General features: G+C 39.9%; 1 protein-coding gene and 1 long non-coding RNA gene across 5 annotated transcripts in view; one reads left to right on the top strand and one right to left on the bottom strand.

The window, feature by feature from the left end:
- The window catches only part of LOC120406194, a 34832-nt gene extending 30062 nt beyond the window's left edge, over positions 1–4770 (top strand). The window contains exon 3 of the long non-coding RNA XR_005599130.1: positions 3641–4770. This is a non-coding gene — a long non-coding RNA (uncharacterized LOC120406194). The remainder of the gene's footprint in view (positions 1–3640) is intronic.
- CFI (complement factor I) overlaps positions 1–14797 on the bottom strand; it is a 37936-nt gene that overhangs the window by 14468 nt on the left and 8671 nt on the right. For 2 of the 4 annotated variants that reach the window (XM_039540616.1, XM_039540617.1), the window contains exons 3-10: positions 12482–12776; positions 11840–11990; positions 8540–8718; positions 7338–7448; positions 3686–3799; positions 2289–2318; positions 2077–2106; positions 674–712 (exon numbers count right to left, since the gene is read on the bottom strand). In XM_039540616.1, the coding sequence (XP_039396550.1) occupies positions 674–712; positions 2077–2106; positions 2289–2318; positions 3686–3799; positions 7338–7448; positions 8540–8718; positions 11840–11990; positions 12482–12776 (949 nt within the window). Of the gene's footprint in view, positions 1–673; positions 713–2076; positions 2107–2288; positions 2319–3685; positions 3800–7337; positions 7449–8539; positions 8719–11839; positions 11991–12481; positions 12777–14166; positions 14494–14520; positions 14635–14797 lie in introns of those variants that run through there. The other 2 variants (XM_039540619.1, XM_039540618.1) reach the window with 2 other exon arrangements.

The following is a 14797-nucleotide window of genomic DNA, read 5'->3' as shown; positions in this document are numbered from 1 at the left end:
CCAACGTGCCCCTGCGGCCCCTGGAGGAAGCAGGGGACACGTGGCTCTGCTCACTGCCCCTCTCTGCAAGCACCATCCCCACAGCTCCCACTGGCCACAGTTCTCCATTCCCGGCCAATGGGAGCTGCGTGGGCCAGGTGCTTGCAGGCAGGAGCAGCGAGAGGAGGGGTCTCCCCCGCACCTCTGTGGCCGCGCTGGCCGCTTCTGGGAGCGGTGTGGAGCCGGAGCAGGCAGGGAGCCTGCCTTAGCAGCAGCCCCGCTGCACTGCCGGAGATTGCGATTGACTGGGAGATCGTGATTGACCAGTTGGTGACCACTGCTGTAAACTCTTCAGATGTGTTTTCTTATGTGTTTGTACAATACCTAGAACAATGGGATACCTATTCCTCTGTGGAAACCACAACAGTACCAGTAATAACTATGGCTCAGATTCTCAGAGGCATTCAGGCACCAAATTCCCATTGATTTCCATGAAGACAGGTGCCCAAATACCTTTGTGGATCTAGCTTTCTGAGATAAACTGAATTTGACTCCCTTTCACCACCTGTTAAACAAATCTAGCATAACTGGTCTAAAATTTCTCATGGATGATCCTCCATCAGAAGAGAATTTGGGGAAAGTTCATCCCATGACATGGCAACCAGGTAGGAATTGGAGCTTTAATCAAACTGACCTCCATCCATACTGGAAGTTGAGATGTCTTCTTTTTGTTCTGTAATAAAATAATGGAATATTAGTAGTGTAATGTTTATAAACATTTTAAATTGCACTATCACTTAAACATATGTTTGTGTTAAAAAGATAGTTTTTTTAAAAATGAAAATATATTGTTCCACACATTATTAGAAATACTTTTTCATCCCAGTTGTTAGTAGATATTTCTCTAAATTATAAAAGCTCCACATAATATGACACTCTTTGGCTTTCTCTGCTTAAAAGTAGCATGCAAATAACAAGTGGTCTAATTCATATGTATGTGCTAAATAGACCACTAATCAAGATTAGAGGGGCATTCTGCATCTAAACAATTACATACTGATATTTTCCTCCCTTTCTTTTTGGTTTCCTTCAAGTAATCTCCTCCTCCACTATGAATCCCCTAAAATTCATCATTCTGTGACACCCATCTCAGGAAGCTTTGTGGCACTCAAAGGAGTAGTATGTGGCAAGGTTATTTTAAATTGTGATGGTGTATTTGTGTACATTGATGAGTTCATCTACCTAGGCTGCAAGCCGAGTTCAAACAGTCAGAGCAAACCAGATGTTCTTTGATGAATAAGTCTCACTGCTTCCAGTGTGACGTCCATGTCTTGCTAATGGGTCCAAAAATGTCTTTGTGCTAAGACAAAGTCCGGGATCTATCAAACTTGTGTACTATCTATCTTGCTATACAGGTCAGAAGCCCAGACTCTCATGCAGGCAGACTTGGAATGGCTAGAGGCAATCTATATGTGCTGTCAGTGCTAAATCCTGAGCATAAAGTGGTTTGTCTTTGTGTGAAGCGCCATAATCTCACAGATCTCTGACCTTCCTTCAATCACTCATTATATTTGAAAAGCCACATTGCATATGCTTTGGCAATGTCTCCAGGATGGACCAAAAAAACCCAGCACACTATGCTCTCAAACTCTCCATTGACACACAAAGGGGTGGGACCATCCCAGAGATTATTGAATTTGTGGGATTGAGCCAGATCTGGGAACTTCATTACATGATGTCTGGTGTGATGCCATCAATTGTGGTCACTCTGGCTGGCATAACAGTCCTCAGTAGACTATGTGTGTTTGATTATTTGAGTTCTGTGCTACATGCCTCCTTTAGCCTGGTTTTGGGGGTATTTAGATCATAATGAAATAAATAAAATGGTCCCGATTGGACCTTAACCTTCAGGCTTTATCTAAACAAAACACACATTGAAATAAATGGGAATTTTGATAATTGGGACTTACATTTGCAAGTCTTGTACCATAGTAGCAGTAGTGTTGCAGGTACGATTAAATGCTAATTGATGTGGAGAACTTTGCACAATGGCAGTCTATAATTAGCATATGAAAATAAAGACTTGAAAATATTTACCTTGAATGCTACCCTTTGAATGTGAACGCCCTGGGAATAAAACACAAAAACATCAATTTATATTCAATTCTTGCTCTCCTTCTGACACACACACGCAAATGCTCTCATACTTGTACTGCACTGCACTGCGAAATATTTATTATACTAGTGACTGAAATGCCTGTAAATACTGCCCCCCAATCTATAAATAACAGAACACTGAAAATATTTACCTGCAACTTCTGGCTTTGGCTTTTGCTCACCTATGAATAAAGCACAAAAACAACAGCATAGTTTGATCACACTTCTTTGCTGTACATTGTTCCTGCAACAAAATATGTCCTAAATTTACTTTGTAAACTTTTCAGGCATGTCTTCCTATGTGTTTGTACAATGCATAGAACAATGGGATGCCCAATAGTCTGTGGAAACCACTACAGTACAAATAATAACTATGGCCCAGATCCTGAAAGTATTCAGGCACCTAACTCCTATTGATTTCTATGGAGATAGGTGCCCAAATACTTTTGAGGACTGATCATCTGTCCTCTTCTCCACAACATTTTTGTTCTTTCTTCCATGCTGCTCCTCTAACATCCTCCCTCAACTAATCTGTAAGGATACAACCTTAAATCCTTCTTAAAGCCCCACTTCTACTTCATAGTTTACTAGAAATCAGCCAGTTTATGATGCCTGGATGACAGGCAAAATACTCTTCTCAGTACCTCAATGTTTTTAAATAATTCGGAACCATCAAGTTGTGCATATAGCTACCCCGTGTAAACACAAACTTCTCCCTGTTACCTTCATCTTATCTCCCTCTTCCTTGTTGTCCATCAAACTCACTTGTCTTAAATTTACATTGTACACGCTTCAGGACAGCTCTTCCTTTGTTTGCACAGTGCATAGAGCAACACACTGTCCCATTCCCTTTGGACACCACCATAACACAAATAATAACACAGTGATTAGCTTTCTGATATAAACTATATTTTGTCTCTCTTCCTTCACCTCTTAGATAAATAAAACAAAATTTGTCTGAAGTTTCTCATGGATAGCTCTCCACCAGAAGAAAATATTTGGAGGTAATCAGAGAAGGGAGACGACAGTGTAAGAGCTAGAGCAAGAGAGAGTAGAACAAGCTTAAAACAAAATAAAACATTTTTTGAAGAGTGGACTGGTAGTACAGACAGGTAACATTAATATTTAGTTGGATTTCTCATGGGGCTATTGGGGGGGAAATACTTCCACCAGTTCTACCCACTCCCCAGCGATGGATCTTTGGCACAACCAGTGGCCCTTGGCAGAATCTGGAGAAAATGGGGGGAATGGTACAATATTCCAGACGCAAATGACATTCCCTTCCAGTGAAGGTCCCCAGGGCATGATCTGTTTCCCCAGCCCCTTACTTGTCTTGCTTTTCCTCTTCCTCTAGAAGGAAGAGGAGCAACAGGGTATAATGCAACAGAAACCATTAACATAAAATTATTACAAATGTTTGCATAACTTTTGGGAGAGTCGTGCATTTTCTTGGCTTTGCAAATCAGCTGCATATTTTAAAATGTAGGAATTCTTTATTCTCTAGTTTAAACTGACTGGAACAAAGAAGATAAATCTATGAAAGCTTAACCTCCACAGCGAGCTCGAGATTCATCCTCTCCTGCAAGGCAGTCCACTTCCCTGTTACAGAGGTACTTATTTGGAATACACACATCGGAGTTACAATGGAAACTGTTGTTGCATTCTGTAACGAAAAGAGAACTCAATTTGTATGGGATGGGGGTCAAATGATTCACCAACCTCACCACTGTAGGAGACCTAATTTAACTTAACTACAATGCAGCCACAATTATGACAAAAGTAAAATGTTCATTAATATGTAATGGAACCAGACACTGGATACATAAAGCAAAATGGATGCTATCAATGCTGTAGACTCCCCATTTTCTAACTTTAAAACAGAGATTCAACTTTTCAGGCTTTCATCAGTTTAGTGCTGTAGTTCTCAAATTTTTTGAGCATGACCCATTACCAGTTTTTTCCAGAACTTTTGCCCACACACAAACCGAGCCAAACACCAACCCACCTTTCAGTCTTGTTAGTGTTCTTGATTATTTCAATGGGAATTTAGAGTGTTCTGCATCTCACAAGACTAGGCCCAACATTTTCAAAAGTAGGAGCCTAAAAGCTAGTCATCTAAGCCCATATTTAGGCACCTACATGATTTAGGCGCACAAGTTCTATTGACTGAAATGCTTTTGAACATCCTACTGGGAAGTGCCTAAATATAGGATTAAGAACTGAACTTTAGGCTTGTATGGTGAAAACATTGACCATGGCCCTTAATTACAGTCAGGCACTCGTATATTGGGTGAAACATTCCTATAAATTCAGGTATCTGACTTTTTTCTCTATTCTCACAAAAATGTGATATATTTTGAACAGCAAAGCCAATGCTTTGCCAGGTTTTCTTGACTTACTTTATATTCTCCCATGCAAATCTATATTCAGGGATTTTTTTTTATTTAATGGAAAAGCTGATGGTTCCTTAATACCAGTATAAGGCCTGGGGAAGACTGCATTTGACATCAGTAGGATTTGGATCAGGGCCAGACTGATGAAAAACAGCACTAGACACATGAACAAGCACTCCTTGGAGTAAATCCTTTCATGGAGTCAAGAGGTCTGTTCCTCAGGTGTTCCGTAGTTTAGCATCATCTTTAGCCTGGTCTACACTCACTAGGAGGCACCTTATATCGATTTTAATGGCTCGTATTAACATATCGGATTAATTGGCCTCCGGGAGCTATCCCACAGTGCACCAGTGACTGCTCTGGACCACAATCTGAACTCGGCTGCAGTGGTCAGGTAAACAGGAAAAGCTCCGCGAACTTTTGAATATTTCCTGTTTGCCCAGCGTGGAGCTCCGATCAAATCAAAATGCATGGACCATGCGGATGTGATGCTGGCAAATCCGTTCTATCAGCGCCAGAAGATGAAATTCAGAATCCTTTTTTAAAATCTCCAGACAGACGCCATAGCAGGGACTCAGCGCACTGCAGCGAGCCAAAGAATCAAATGGACGCTCATGGACTGGAGGACTGAAGCTATCCCACAGTTCCTGCAGCCTCATTCTTGGCTGAGCTCCAAATGCTTCTAGGGTCAAACACAGTGTCCGCGGGTCAGGGCATAGCTTGGCAATCTACTCACCCAAAACAATCCTCTGACTTTTTACATGTCACCCTATCTTTACTGAATGCTGCAGATAGACACGATGCTGCAGAATATGATGGCAATCCATCCTCGTCATCAGCATCAGCTGATCGAAAGATGGAAATCCATCCTCATCATCAGCCTCAGCTGATGGTACAAAAGGACTGGTAACCGTCCTTGTCATCAGCCTATTGGCCCTAATTTTTCTGGTGGATGGATGGTGCAATATGGCTGGTAACCATCCTCATCATAGCAACAGGGGCTGAGCTCCATCAGCCCCCACCCTTCATGTGTAAAGAAAGATTCAGTTGCTCCTGGACTAGCAGTGGGATGCTGGGCTTCTCTCCTACACACTGCTTTATGTCCTGTCTGGACTATCATAGCAGCTGGAGGCTGCCTTCCACTCATTTCTCACTAACAAGTCACTGTGTCTTATTCCTGCATTCTTTATTAATTCATCACACAAGTGGGGACAATGCGCCAAGAAAGGCTGGGGAAGAACGGAATCAACAGATGGGGTTGTTACAGGAGCACCTGTGAATAGCATACAGATAATTTCTGCAGGCTCTGACACAGAGCAGCTGTTGGTTCTCTAGCACACTTGCCTATATTAGGCAGCACTGATTCTATTTTTAGATAAAGGAGGGATTGACTCAGGAGTCATTCCCAACTGGCTGATCAATGGTACAAAAGGACTGGTAGCCATGATCATCCTCAGTTCCAATTTATGGAAGGGTTTGGATGGTGCAATATGGCTAGTAACCATCTCTGCTGTCATGCAAAAGCAAAAGCATGCTTCTGTGTAGCGCTGCTGAATCGGTGAGAGTCACAAACGGCAAAACAAGCTCCATGATTGCCATGCTATGGCATCTGCCAGGGCAATCCAGGGAAAATTCCCAGAGGAAGGAGCATTTACCCAGAACCACCGCGACAATGATTTTTGCCCCATCAGGCACTGGGATCTCAACCGGAAGTTCCTTTAATGTGTTTAGTGTGGTTTATAAAATCTGTTTTACAAAACCGGTTTATGCAAAATCGGAATAGTCCCGTAGTGTAGACGTACCCTTTGAACTTTAGAAACTTGATTTCAGTATTGTAAATATAATTTAAATACCATGTGAAAGGGTGAGATTTTGTTAATGACACTTAGACAAATCTGATTTTTATCTACACTTTCCTTGCAAATGTTATGTACATTGTAAGAATGTCAGAACAGGGACCTTGCCCTTCACACACGCTTTGGGTGCTATGATAAAAAATAAAAAGTAATAACTGAGACTGGCAAATACTTTAAAAAATCCATGTATATATGTTAATTTGTATTAAAAAATTACCTTTGACTGTGTTTGAACCTCTTTTTTTTTGTTTACTTTCCGGAAATATTCATGCAAATGAATTTACCGGCAGGAACAATCACCAAAACAGCAAAATCAACGTTATTTGGGGAAAGAGAATTTTGAATTTCTAATCATGAGTTCTGGCATCTGAAATCCAATTTCTAAATGTATGCTCATCCAGTCAGATCACTGTTTCCTGTTTCCAGTCAAAACTAGATGGAATTTTAAATATTGAACACAGTGACTGCTCAGGAACAAGCTACAGGCAAAGATATTATTTTGTGAATAATTTATTATAAGTAATAACTTTGAGAAAATCTTAATTGGATTTATGGACAATTTGCTAACCAAAAAAATGTAAACTTGTTGAATTATTTATTATTTGCCAATCTCTAATAATCCATTTTCAGTCCAACTAACCATACTTTTTCCTTGGTCTATGATTCTTTATATTAAATAGTAAACTGTTATATTAAAAGTTTCCTAAAAATCTTTATTCTCTTAATACTAATAGATCATCCACGTGATTCAAGAAGTTAACTGGTGCCTAACTTTTCTTGTGTAACTATAATGAAGCTGTAGTATTGTCACCTTAGAAAGTTGAAAGACCTTTTCCTCAACTGGATTGAAATGGACTGATATTACCTTATAACTTTAAGGATTGTTTGAAAGTTTTCTATTGTATTACTGTACATAACTATGAGACACTTTTGAAGAGAGAATTACTATTACCTTTACAACACAATTCATCACTTAGGTCTCCACAGTCATTGATTCCATTACAGGTTTCATGTAAAGGAATGCATTTCTCATTGACACATTGGAATTCATTTTTTAAACATTCTGCAAAGCAGGAAGAAAAAGAAAGTTATTATTTAACTTTCTATATCAGAAACATTCAAGGAAAAAATTGTTTATTTTACTTTTCCAACAGTTAGGCCACGGCCTTCTTAGGGCCAAATCCAAAGCCCAGGAATCTTTTCCTTTATTTCAATAGGTTTTGCATCAGACCCTCACCATAGCCTTTTCTCTTTCCCCATCCAACTTCCAGCAACTTGGCAAAGGGGATCTTCATTTCTCTTTGTTAAGGACTAAAGATGGAGATGCCATTTCAGACCCACTGCTCGGTGGTGCACGAGAGTAATGTGGTGTACACTCTTTTTCTGGAAGGATTCATCATATTTTAGGTGTCTCTACACTCTTGCTTTTGCCATTGGATCAAAGACAGAGCAGCTCTATCTGTACCCCTCCTTTGATCAGCTGCATCTCCCACTGATGCTACCAGAGCAGCCAAAGAAAGCCCAATTATTGTCAATTTCATCACATAGAATATAAAACTATGAAATGTTTTAAACAAAAACATGGTTTAGTTTACACCAATGCAGGAATTAAATTGGGACCAATGCTACAAGGTGCTGAGCACTTTGCAGAAGCACTAGCAATTCACATAATCAGGCTCTTGGCTGGTACCAGGCAACTGGGTTCTTAAATGTTCAGAAATGCATTAGACCGTCATCCCGGAGAGAGTGATGGCTAGAAAGATCCCACTGGCCACCCCTCCAGCTGATCAGGGAAAGACAGGACTTACTAGAGATGGCGCAAGTTGCCCAAGAGAAGGATTTTAAGAAACGTTTCTTCAGCTTCAGAGCCATTGTTAGGCTTGGAGGGGGAAGGAAGTTGCAGGCACAACATTTTGCTGTTTTGTGAAATTTTACTCCAAATATTTTATGAAAGAAGATGAATTATTTTCCCTGTTGAACTAACTAAAGGCTGAACATTATTTTAAAGACTATAAAATGTGACCACAGTTAGAAGCCCCGGTGCCTGTGGGTACCATACTTGATGGGCTAGAATGCAACTTCCTAATTGGATGCCGTGTTCAAACTGAAAAACCCTAAGTAGAGTGCTTAAAAAAAGACACATATTTTACCAACCTCTATCTCCATTATGGCACACGACACTAGCAAAATCCTTGTTGTTAATACTTTGTGTCTCAATTAAAGTACATTCCGCCAGGCTAGTCTCTAGCCCTCTGCAGGTAGTATGAAGACATTTAGATGAAGTTAAGGCAGATTCTGGGACTTCGAATGTCTTTTTGTGATGTTCAGCTCCTCTATGAAGATGCAAATAAAAAAATCAAAATATATTATCCTTGCACAGAGAATTATCCATATTCAGTTACTTTGTAGCAGTGACTTGATTTCCCTCTTGTACCATGGAGGTAAAGGTGTTTAGAACATAGCTGAGAAAAATGAACACACATCAACTCCTGAGAACGTAAAAAGGTGCTAGGTAGGCACACTGCATGAGTTTTTTGGAAACAAAATGAGGCCCTCATCCTGCAAATCGTTCCTCAGAGTGTGCCTGTGTGCAGCTCTATCAAGGTCAGTGGGGGCCAGATCCTGAAAAGTATTTAGGTGTCTAACTCCCATTGATTTCAGTAGAAGTTAGGCACCTAAATATCTGGGTCTCTGTGTAGCCACAGGGGTCTGCTCATGCGGAACAACGTGTAGGTCAGACCTTTATTTGTGGGTGGATTCTAATGATGCAGAAGTTTGGGACCATCCTGCATGATGCTAAGCACCCTCAATTTCCATTAAAGTCATTACAGGTTCCTGGTGCTGAGGGCATTGCTGGATCATGCCCTTAGTAAGAATGATTTGTAAACCTTAGTAACTGCCAAAGTTCCCCCAAATTATCCAATCTTCCTGATCAACAGAACGGCAACAACAAAGATGTCTTTAAATAGCTCATCTCAATTGATTAGACTTTTCCTGTTGTTATGCATACTTCCACCTTTTCATGTTCTCTGTATGTATAAATATCTCCTGTCTGTGTGTTCCATTCTATGCATCCGAAGAAGTGAGCTGTAGCTCACGAAAGCTCATGCTAAAATAAATTTGTTAGTCTTTAAGGTGCCACAAGTACTCCTGTTCTTTTTAAAAACATAAGAACATAAGAATGGCAGTACCAGGTCAGACCAAAGGTCCATCTAGCCCAGTATCCGTCTACCGACAGTGGCCAATGCCAGGTGCCCCTGAGGGAGTGAACCTAACAGGCAACGATCAAGTGATCTCTCTCCTGCCATCCATCTCCATCCTCTGACGAACAGAGGCTAGGGACACCATTCTTACCCATCCTGGCTAATAGCCATTTATGGACTTAGCCACCATGAATTTATCCAGTCCCCTTTTAAACATTGTTATAGTCCTAGCCTTCACAACCTCCTCAGGTAAGGAGTTCCACAAGTTGACTGTGCGCTGCGTGAAGAAGAACTTCCTTTTATTTGTTTTAAACCTGCTGCCTATTAATTTCATTTGGTGACCCCTAGTTCTTGTATTATGGGAATAAGTAAATAACTTTTCCTTATCCACTTTCTCAACATCACTCATGATTTTATATACCTCTATCATATCCCCCGTTAGTCTTTTCTTTTCCAAGCTGAAGAGTCCTAGCCTCTTTAACCTTTCCTCGTATGGGACCCACTCCAAACCCCTAATCATTTTAGTTGCCCTTTTCTGAACCTTTTCTAGTGCTAGAATATCTTTTTTGAGGTGAGGAGACCACATCTGTACACAGTATTCGAGATGTGGGCGTACCATGGATTTATATAAGGGCAATAATATATTCTCAGTCTTATTTTCTATCCCCTTTTTAATGATTCCTAACATCCTGTTTGCTTTTTTGACCGCCTCTGCACACTGCATGGACATCTTCAGAGAACTTTCCACGATGACTCCAAGATCTTTTTCCTGACTCGTTGTAGCTAAATTAGCCCCCATCATGTTGTATGTATAGTTGGGGTTATTTTTTCCAATGTGCATTACTTTACATTTATCCACATTAAATTTCATTTGCCATTTTGTTGCCCAATCACTTAGTTTTGTGAGATCTTTTTGAAGTTCTTCACAATCTGCTTTGGTCTTAACTATCTTGAGCAGTTTAGTATCATCTGCAAACTTTGCCACCTCACTGTTTACCCCTTTCTCCAGATCATTTATGATTGAATAGGATTGGTCCTAGGACTGACCCCTGGGGAACACCACTAGTTACCACTAGTTACCCCTCTCCATTCTGAGAATTTACCATTAATTCCTACCCTTTGTTCCCTGTCCTTTAACCAGTTCTCAGTCCATGAAAGGACCTTCCCCTTTATCCCATGACAGCTTAATTTACGTAAGAGCCTTTGGTGAGGGACCTTGTCAAAGGCTTTCTGGAAATCTAAGTACACTATGTCCACCGGATTCCCCCTTGTCCACATGTTTGTTGACATCCTGCAACTTTCCTCTTGTTCAAAATTAGATTACCCTATTCATCTAATTTGTATCCGTATTTTTACTTTATTAGTGCTCTATCATTCATGCAAGAAATCTACATCAAGTAAATAAGGAACCAGAGAGTCTATGGCTACGTCAGGCATGTAAGCCCCATCTAGAACTGAGTGCTCTGTCTCTGCAGAAGGCTCAGCCCCTGCTGTCTGAGGAGTTAAAGACCAGGACAGGGAATTAAACCCTAGTCTCATAAGGATGGTGTGGGGCACTCCAGCAAGATGTCCTGCCCTCACACGTTTAGATTGTCACTTGGCCCTACGTGGGTATGTAAGGGAGTGCAGAAGAGTAAGGCTGGCTCCTTACATGTCTCTGCCTGGATAACCAAGATCATGAGTCTGGGCATAGAGTGGAAAACCAAGCTCCGTAGAACTGCTCCTTTGCCCTGTGACAAAGTGGACTGGGTGGTGGTGGAGAGGGCAGGGAGTGGGTGGAGGCTTGGCTCCAGCCCCCAATATTTTGACCAGTGGAGCATAGCTGGCAGGAGTGGGAGAAGTAAGCTGTGCCCTGTAAAGGGATGCAGTAAATTATTTCCTCTCTGAGTTACAATTATTTCCCAGAGCTCTTTCTGGGGTGGCACATCTGCAAATTGTCCCTAACATAGGATGAGAGAACATTCCCAATCTAGCCCACAGTTAATGGTATTTTAAATAAAAATGCTTATGATTTGAATATAAAGTGTGTAACAATTATTCATAATATATTAGATTATCAGGATAGAAATCTCTTGGCTTTTACTCTCAAATGACCAATTACATAGTCTTTATGAGAAGATTACAGTAGATACACTCTCCATGACTGTCCAATCACATAACTGTCCACAGGGTGGACCACAAGAAAGCCGGAGTGCATTTTCATAAACATTGTGATTATCTATATGAACCCCCTACACACAAAAAAACTTACTTTTTATAACCTAGATGTCTGCAGACAACATTTGCTTCATTCATACTCCACTCACTGTTACATATAAATAACTTCTCAGTATGATTCACAAGCTTTACTTGAATAAGACCCTCTGATTGTCCTTCAGAGTCCAAAGAAACTTCAAATTTTTCTAAAAAAAATTGCAGATGTGTAGTGTATCAGATGAAAGACAATCACAGCAATAAATATGTCATTATTTTAAAACCTGTAGATAACTAACATTCATATGGACTGGAAATGCAACAGTGGATAGGGCACTAGATTGCGAACCAAGTCCCTGGGTACTATTTTGACTCTTCGGCTGACTGACTTTGTGATCTTGGGCCAGTCACTTCATCTCAATTATATCGCAGTTTCTCCAGGGCTGGCTGCCAGGAACAGAAGTGCATGTACGGTAGGTGGGTCTGTCAATTACTTGATTTTTTATGAGTATCAACAAATACTGCCTACTTTTAATTACTTTTCTTTTGCCCACTTTCCATTACTTTTATTTTGCTGCTTCACATTTTACAATTAAACATTTACAAATAAATGACCAGGCTCTCTGAGAGTAAAGAGTTAAGCATTCACCATCCACCTAACAGTGACTGATATAGTTTTGGAAAAGGATATTTTCAATACCTGAAAGTGTGCACTTTGCCTTACTCAGAAACTTCTCATGTGGGTGCTGGCATTCATAGGCCTTTAGCTGACAATAATTATAGAATGTCCTTCCATTGGTAGAACAAACCGAGGTGACATTCTTTGGGCATTGGTAGGGAAGCTTGCAAATACAACTTCCTCCAACACATCTCTGCCAGGGGTGACAGAAAACTTTCTTACAAGCGTTATGCGTGTACTTATTATTTAAGCATTCTTCTATCAGGAATGTCTCTTGCTGATCTGACTGAAATAGCTCATCTTCAGAGGCTCTGTGCTGCAAGACATGAAATAAAAAATCAAATAAGATTAAGTAGCAAATAAGCTGATATATAGGGCCCAGTCCAATGCCAACTGAAAACACTGGGAAGTCCCTCCATTGATTCCAGTTGGGTGTTAGATCAGGCCCATCACTAGCTTATTCCTTGTATATTTACTGTCTTTTGTGTGCAACAGTGAGGTGTTTCACTTCAGGTGTTTGCAGTAGTATCCTTGGTCACTCCACCTTTCTTATTTCTTATTTTTCTAGGGTTCGATTATCCCTCTTCTCTTTCTGGACATTTCATGCAGGATGAGCTCTGCTCTCTCTGATTTCCTTCAAACAGTCCTTAACTTTTCAGCACAGCTGATTATAGAATTCTTAAACTCAAATACTGGTGTTGTAGACAGTGGGATTTACAGTAAATTGTAATTAAAAAGTCTGCAGCTGGATGCTTAGAAACAGATGTTCTTACTGGCCTAATCTTGATCAATTTTAAAAATTGCAAATATTTTTAAAGAGCCACAGGTCTTTAAAGAAAGAAACATGAATTTACACTTAACTTTTTTATTTGGTTTTGGTCAAATGAAGTGACAATTATTTATAACAACCCCTTGGAAACTTGAAAATGCAAAGCCCCTGATTTCATCGCAAAGAAAGTGCTTTTATTGGCTTGTTATTTAAGAAAAAAAGAATGTTGAAGCATAAAAATTGCATGTAGGGAATTTGCATACAGAAAAAAAGATAAACCAATGGGACTATCAACCTTGAATGTGTCCCTTAAATCAATACAACTCAAGTCTAAAGTACTCAGAGTGAAATCCTGACCCAGTTGAAGCTGAGTGTTTTGTTGTTGACTTCAGAGGGATCAGGATTTCATCCAAAAACTTTATCCTGTTTTGTAACCGTATTACATACTTCCTGCTATTCTCAGCCTGGTAATTAATTCAGTTAAATTAATTATTCCTCTAAATGTACAGACAAAACTAAGAGCCAGATCCTGCAGTCCTCATTCTGGCATAAGTCCCATTACTCCATTGTAAGTTTTGCCTGAGTATAAACTGAATGAGGACTGCAGGATTTGATTCACTAGGATCCCAATCCTGCAACTGAATCAGGGTAGGCAGACCCCTGAGCCCCTTCAGAGCCCCTTGCAGGACTGGGCCTGGGCCTATAATTGCAGTAATTTTTCTCTAAAGCCTCCTTTTCAGAAGCCTACTGACATACATTCCCAATTACAGTAATTACATGAAATAAAAATGCATGTCACATTTCAAGTATTCAAGTTTGGATTAAAATAACTGCACCAGTACCATTACAGGAAAACATTTAAAAATAAAATATTTTCACCAGTTATTATTTAAGAAAAACTTACAGAGGAATCACCTTATTTAAAATAAATTCTTACCTGTAATCCACAAAAGAAGCAGCATGAAAAAACTAAGAGAACTAGTAATAGTTTCATGATGAAGTTTTTCTCTATCTAGCTAGAGGAAGTTCTCTGCGTTTGATTCTTTTTAGCCTTAGGTATTTGTCTGTGATTAATTTTTAACCATTAGTAAAATATTTAAAAAGGTTGTTTAGAAATAAAGTGCAAGAACCTCCAGATTTATAGATAATTTTGAACTCTTCATAAGTATCCTGCCTCAATCTAACGTTTTTTACCGTAACTGCAATACAAGATAACAAAAGTAAAGTCTTTGAAGTAAATCATTAAAAGGAGGATCCCATTAGGAGTTTATTTTTCTATGCCCTAACTCACAATCATTGGTCCCACTGCTGACTTTTGCCAAAGAATACCACTGAAATGCTCAGGCTGCTTCCATTGCTTCCACACTAGTTTAGTTGTTTATATATGTGCCTCCTTTGAGTTATCCTGGAGCATAACAGACAAAAAGCAGGAACACCAGGATGGTACTGAGTACTGTATTTTCATATTTCAAGATTATGCTCAGTACACATTGCTTAACTACTTGGCAAGTGATGAAAGGTATGTATTTATTGTGTGGTTTATTAAGGGAGTGTCAGTTCCTAGCAAC

The sequence above is a fragment of the Mauremys reevesii genome, linkage group 5 (genome assembly GCF_016161935.1).
Source record: "Mauremys reevesii isolate NIE-2019 linkage group 5, ASM1616193v1, whole genome shotgun sequence".
Taxonomy (NCBI): Eukaryota; Metazoa; Chordata; order Testudines; family Geoemydidae; genus Mauremys; species Mauremys reevesii.
Note: the sequence above shows the minus strand (reverse complement) of the source record. Positions and strands in the feature narration are given on the sequence as shown.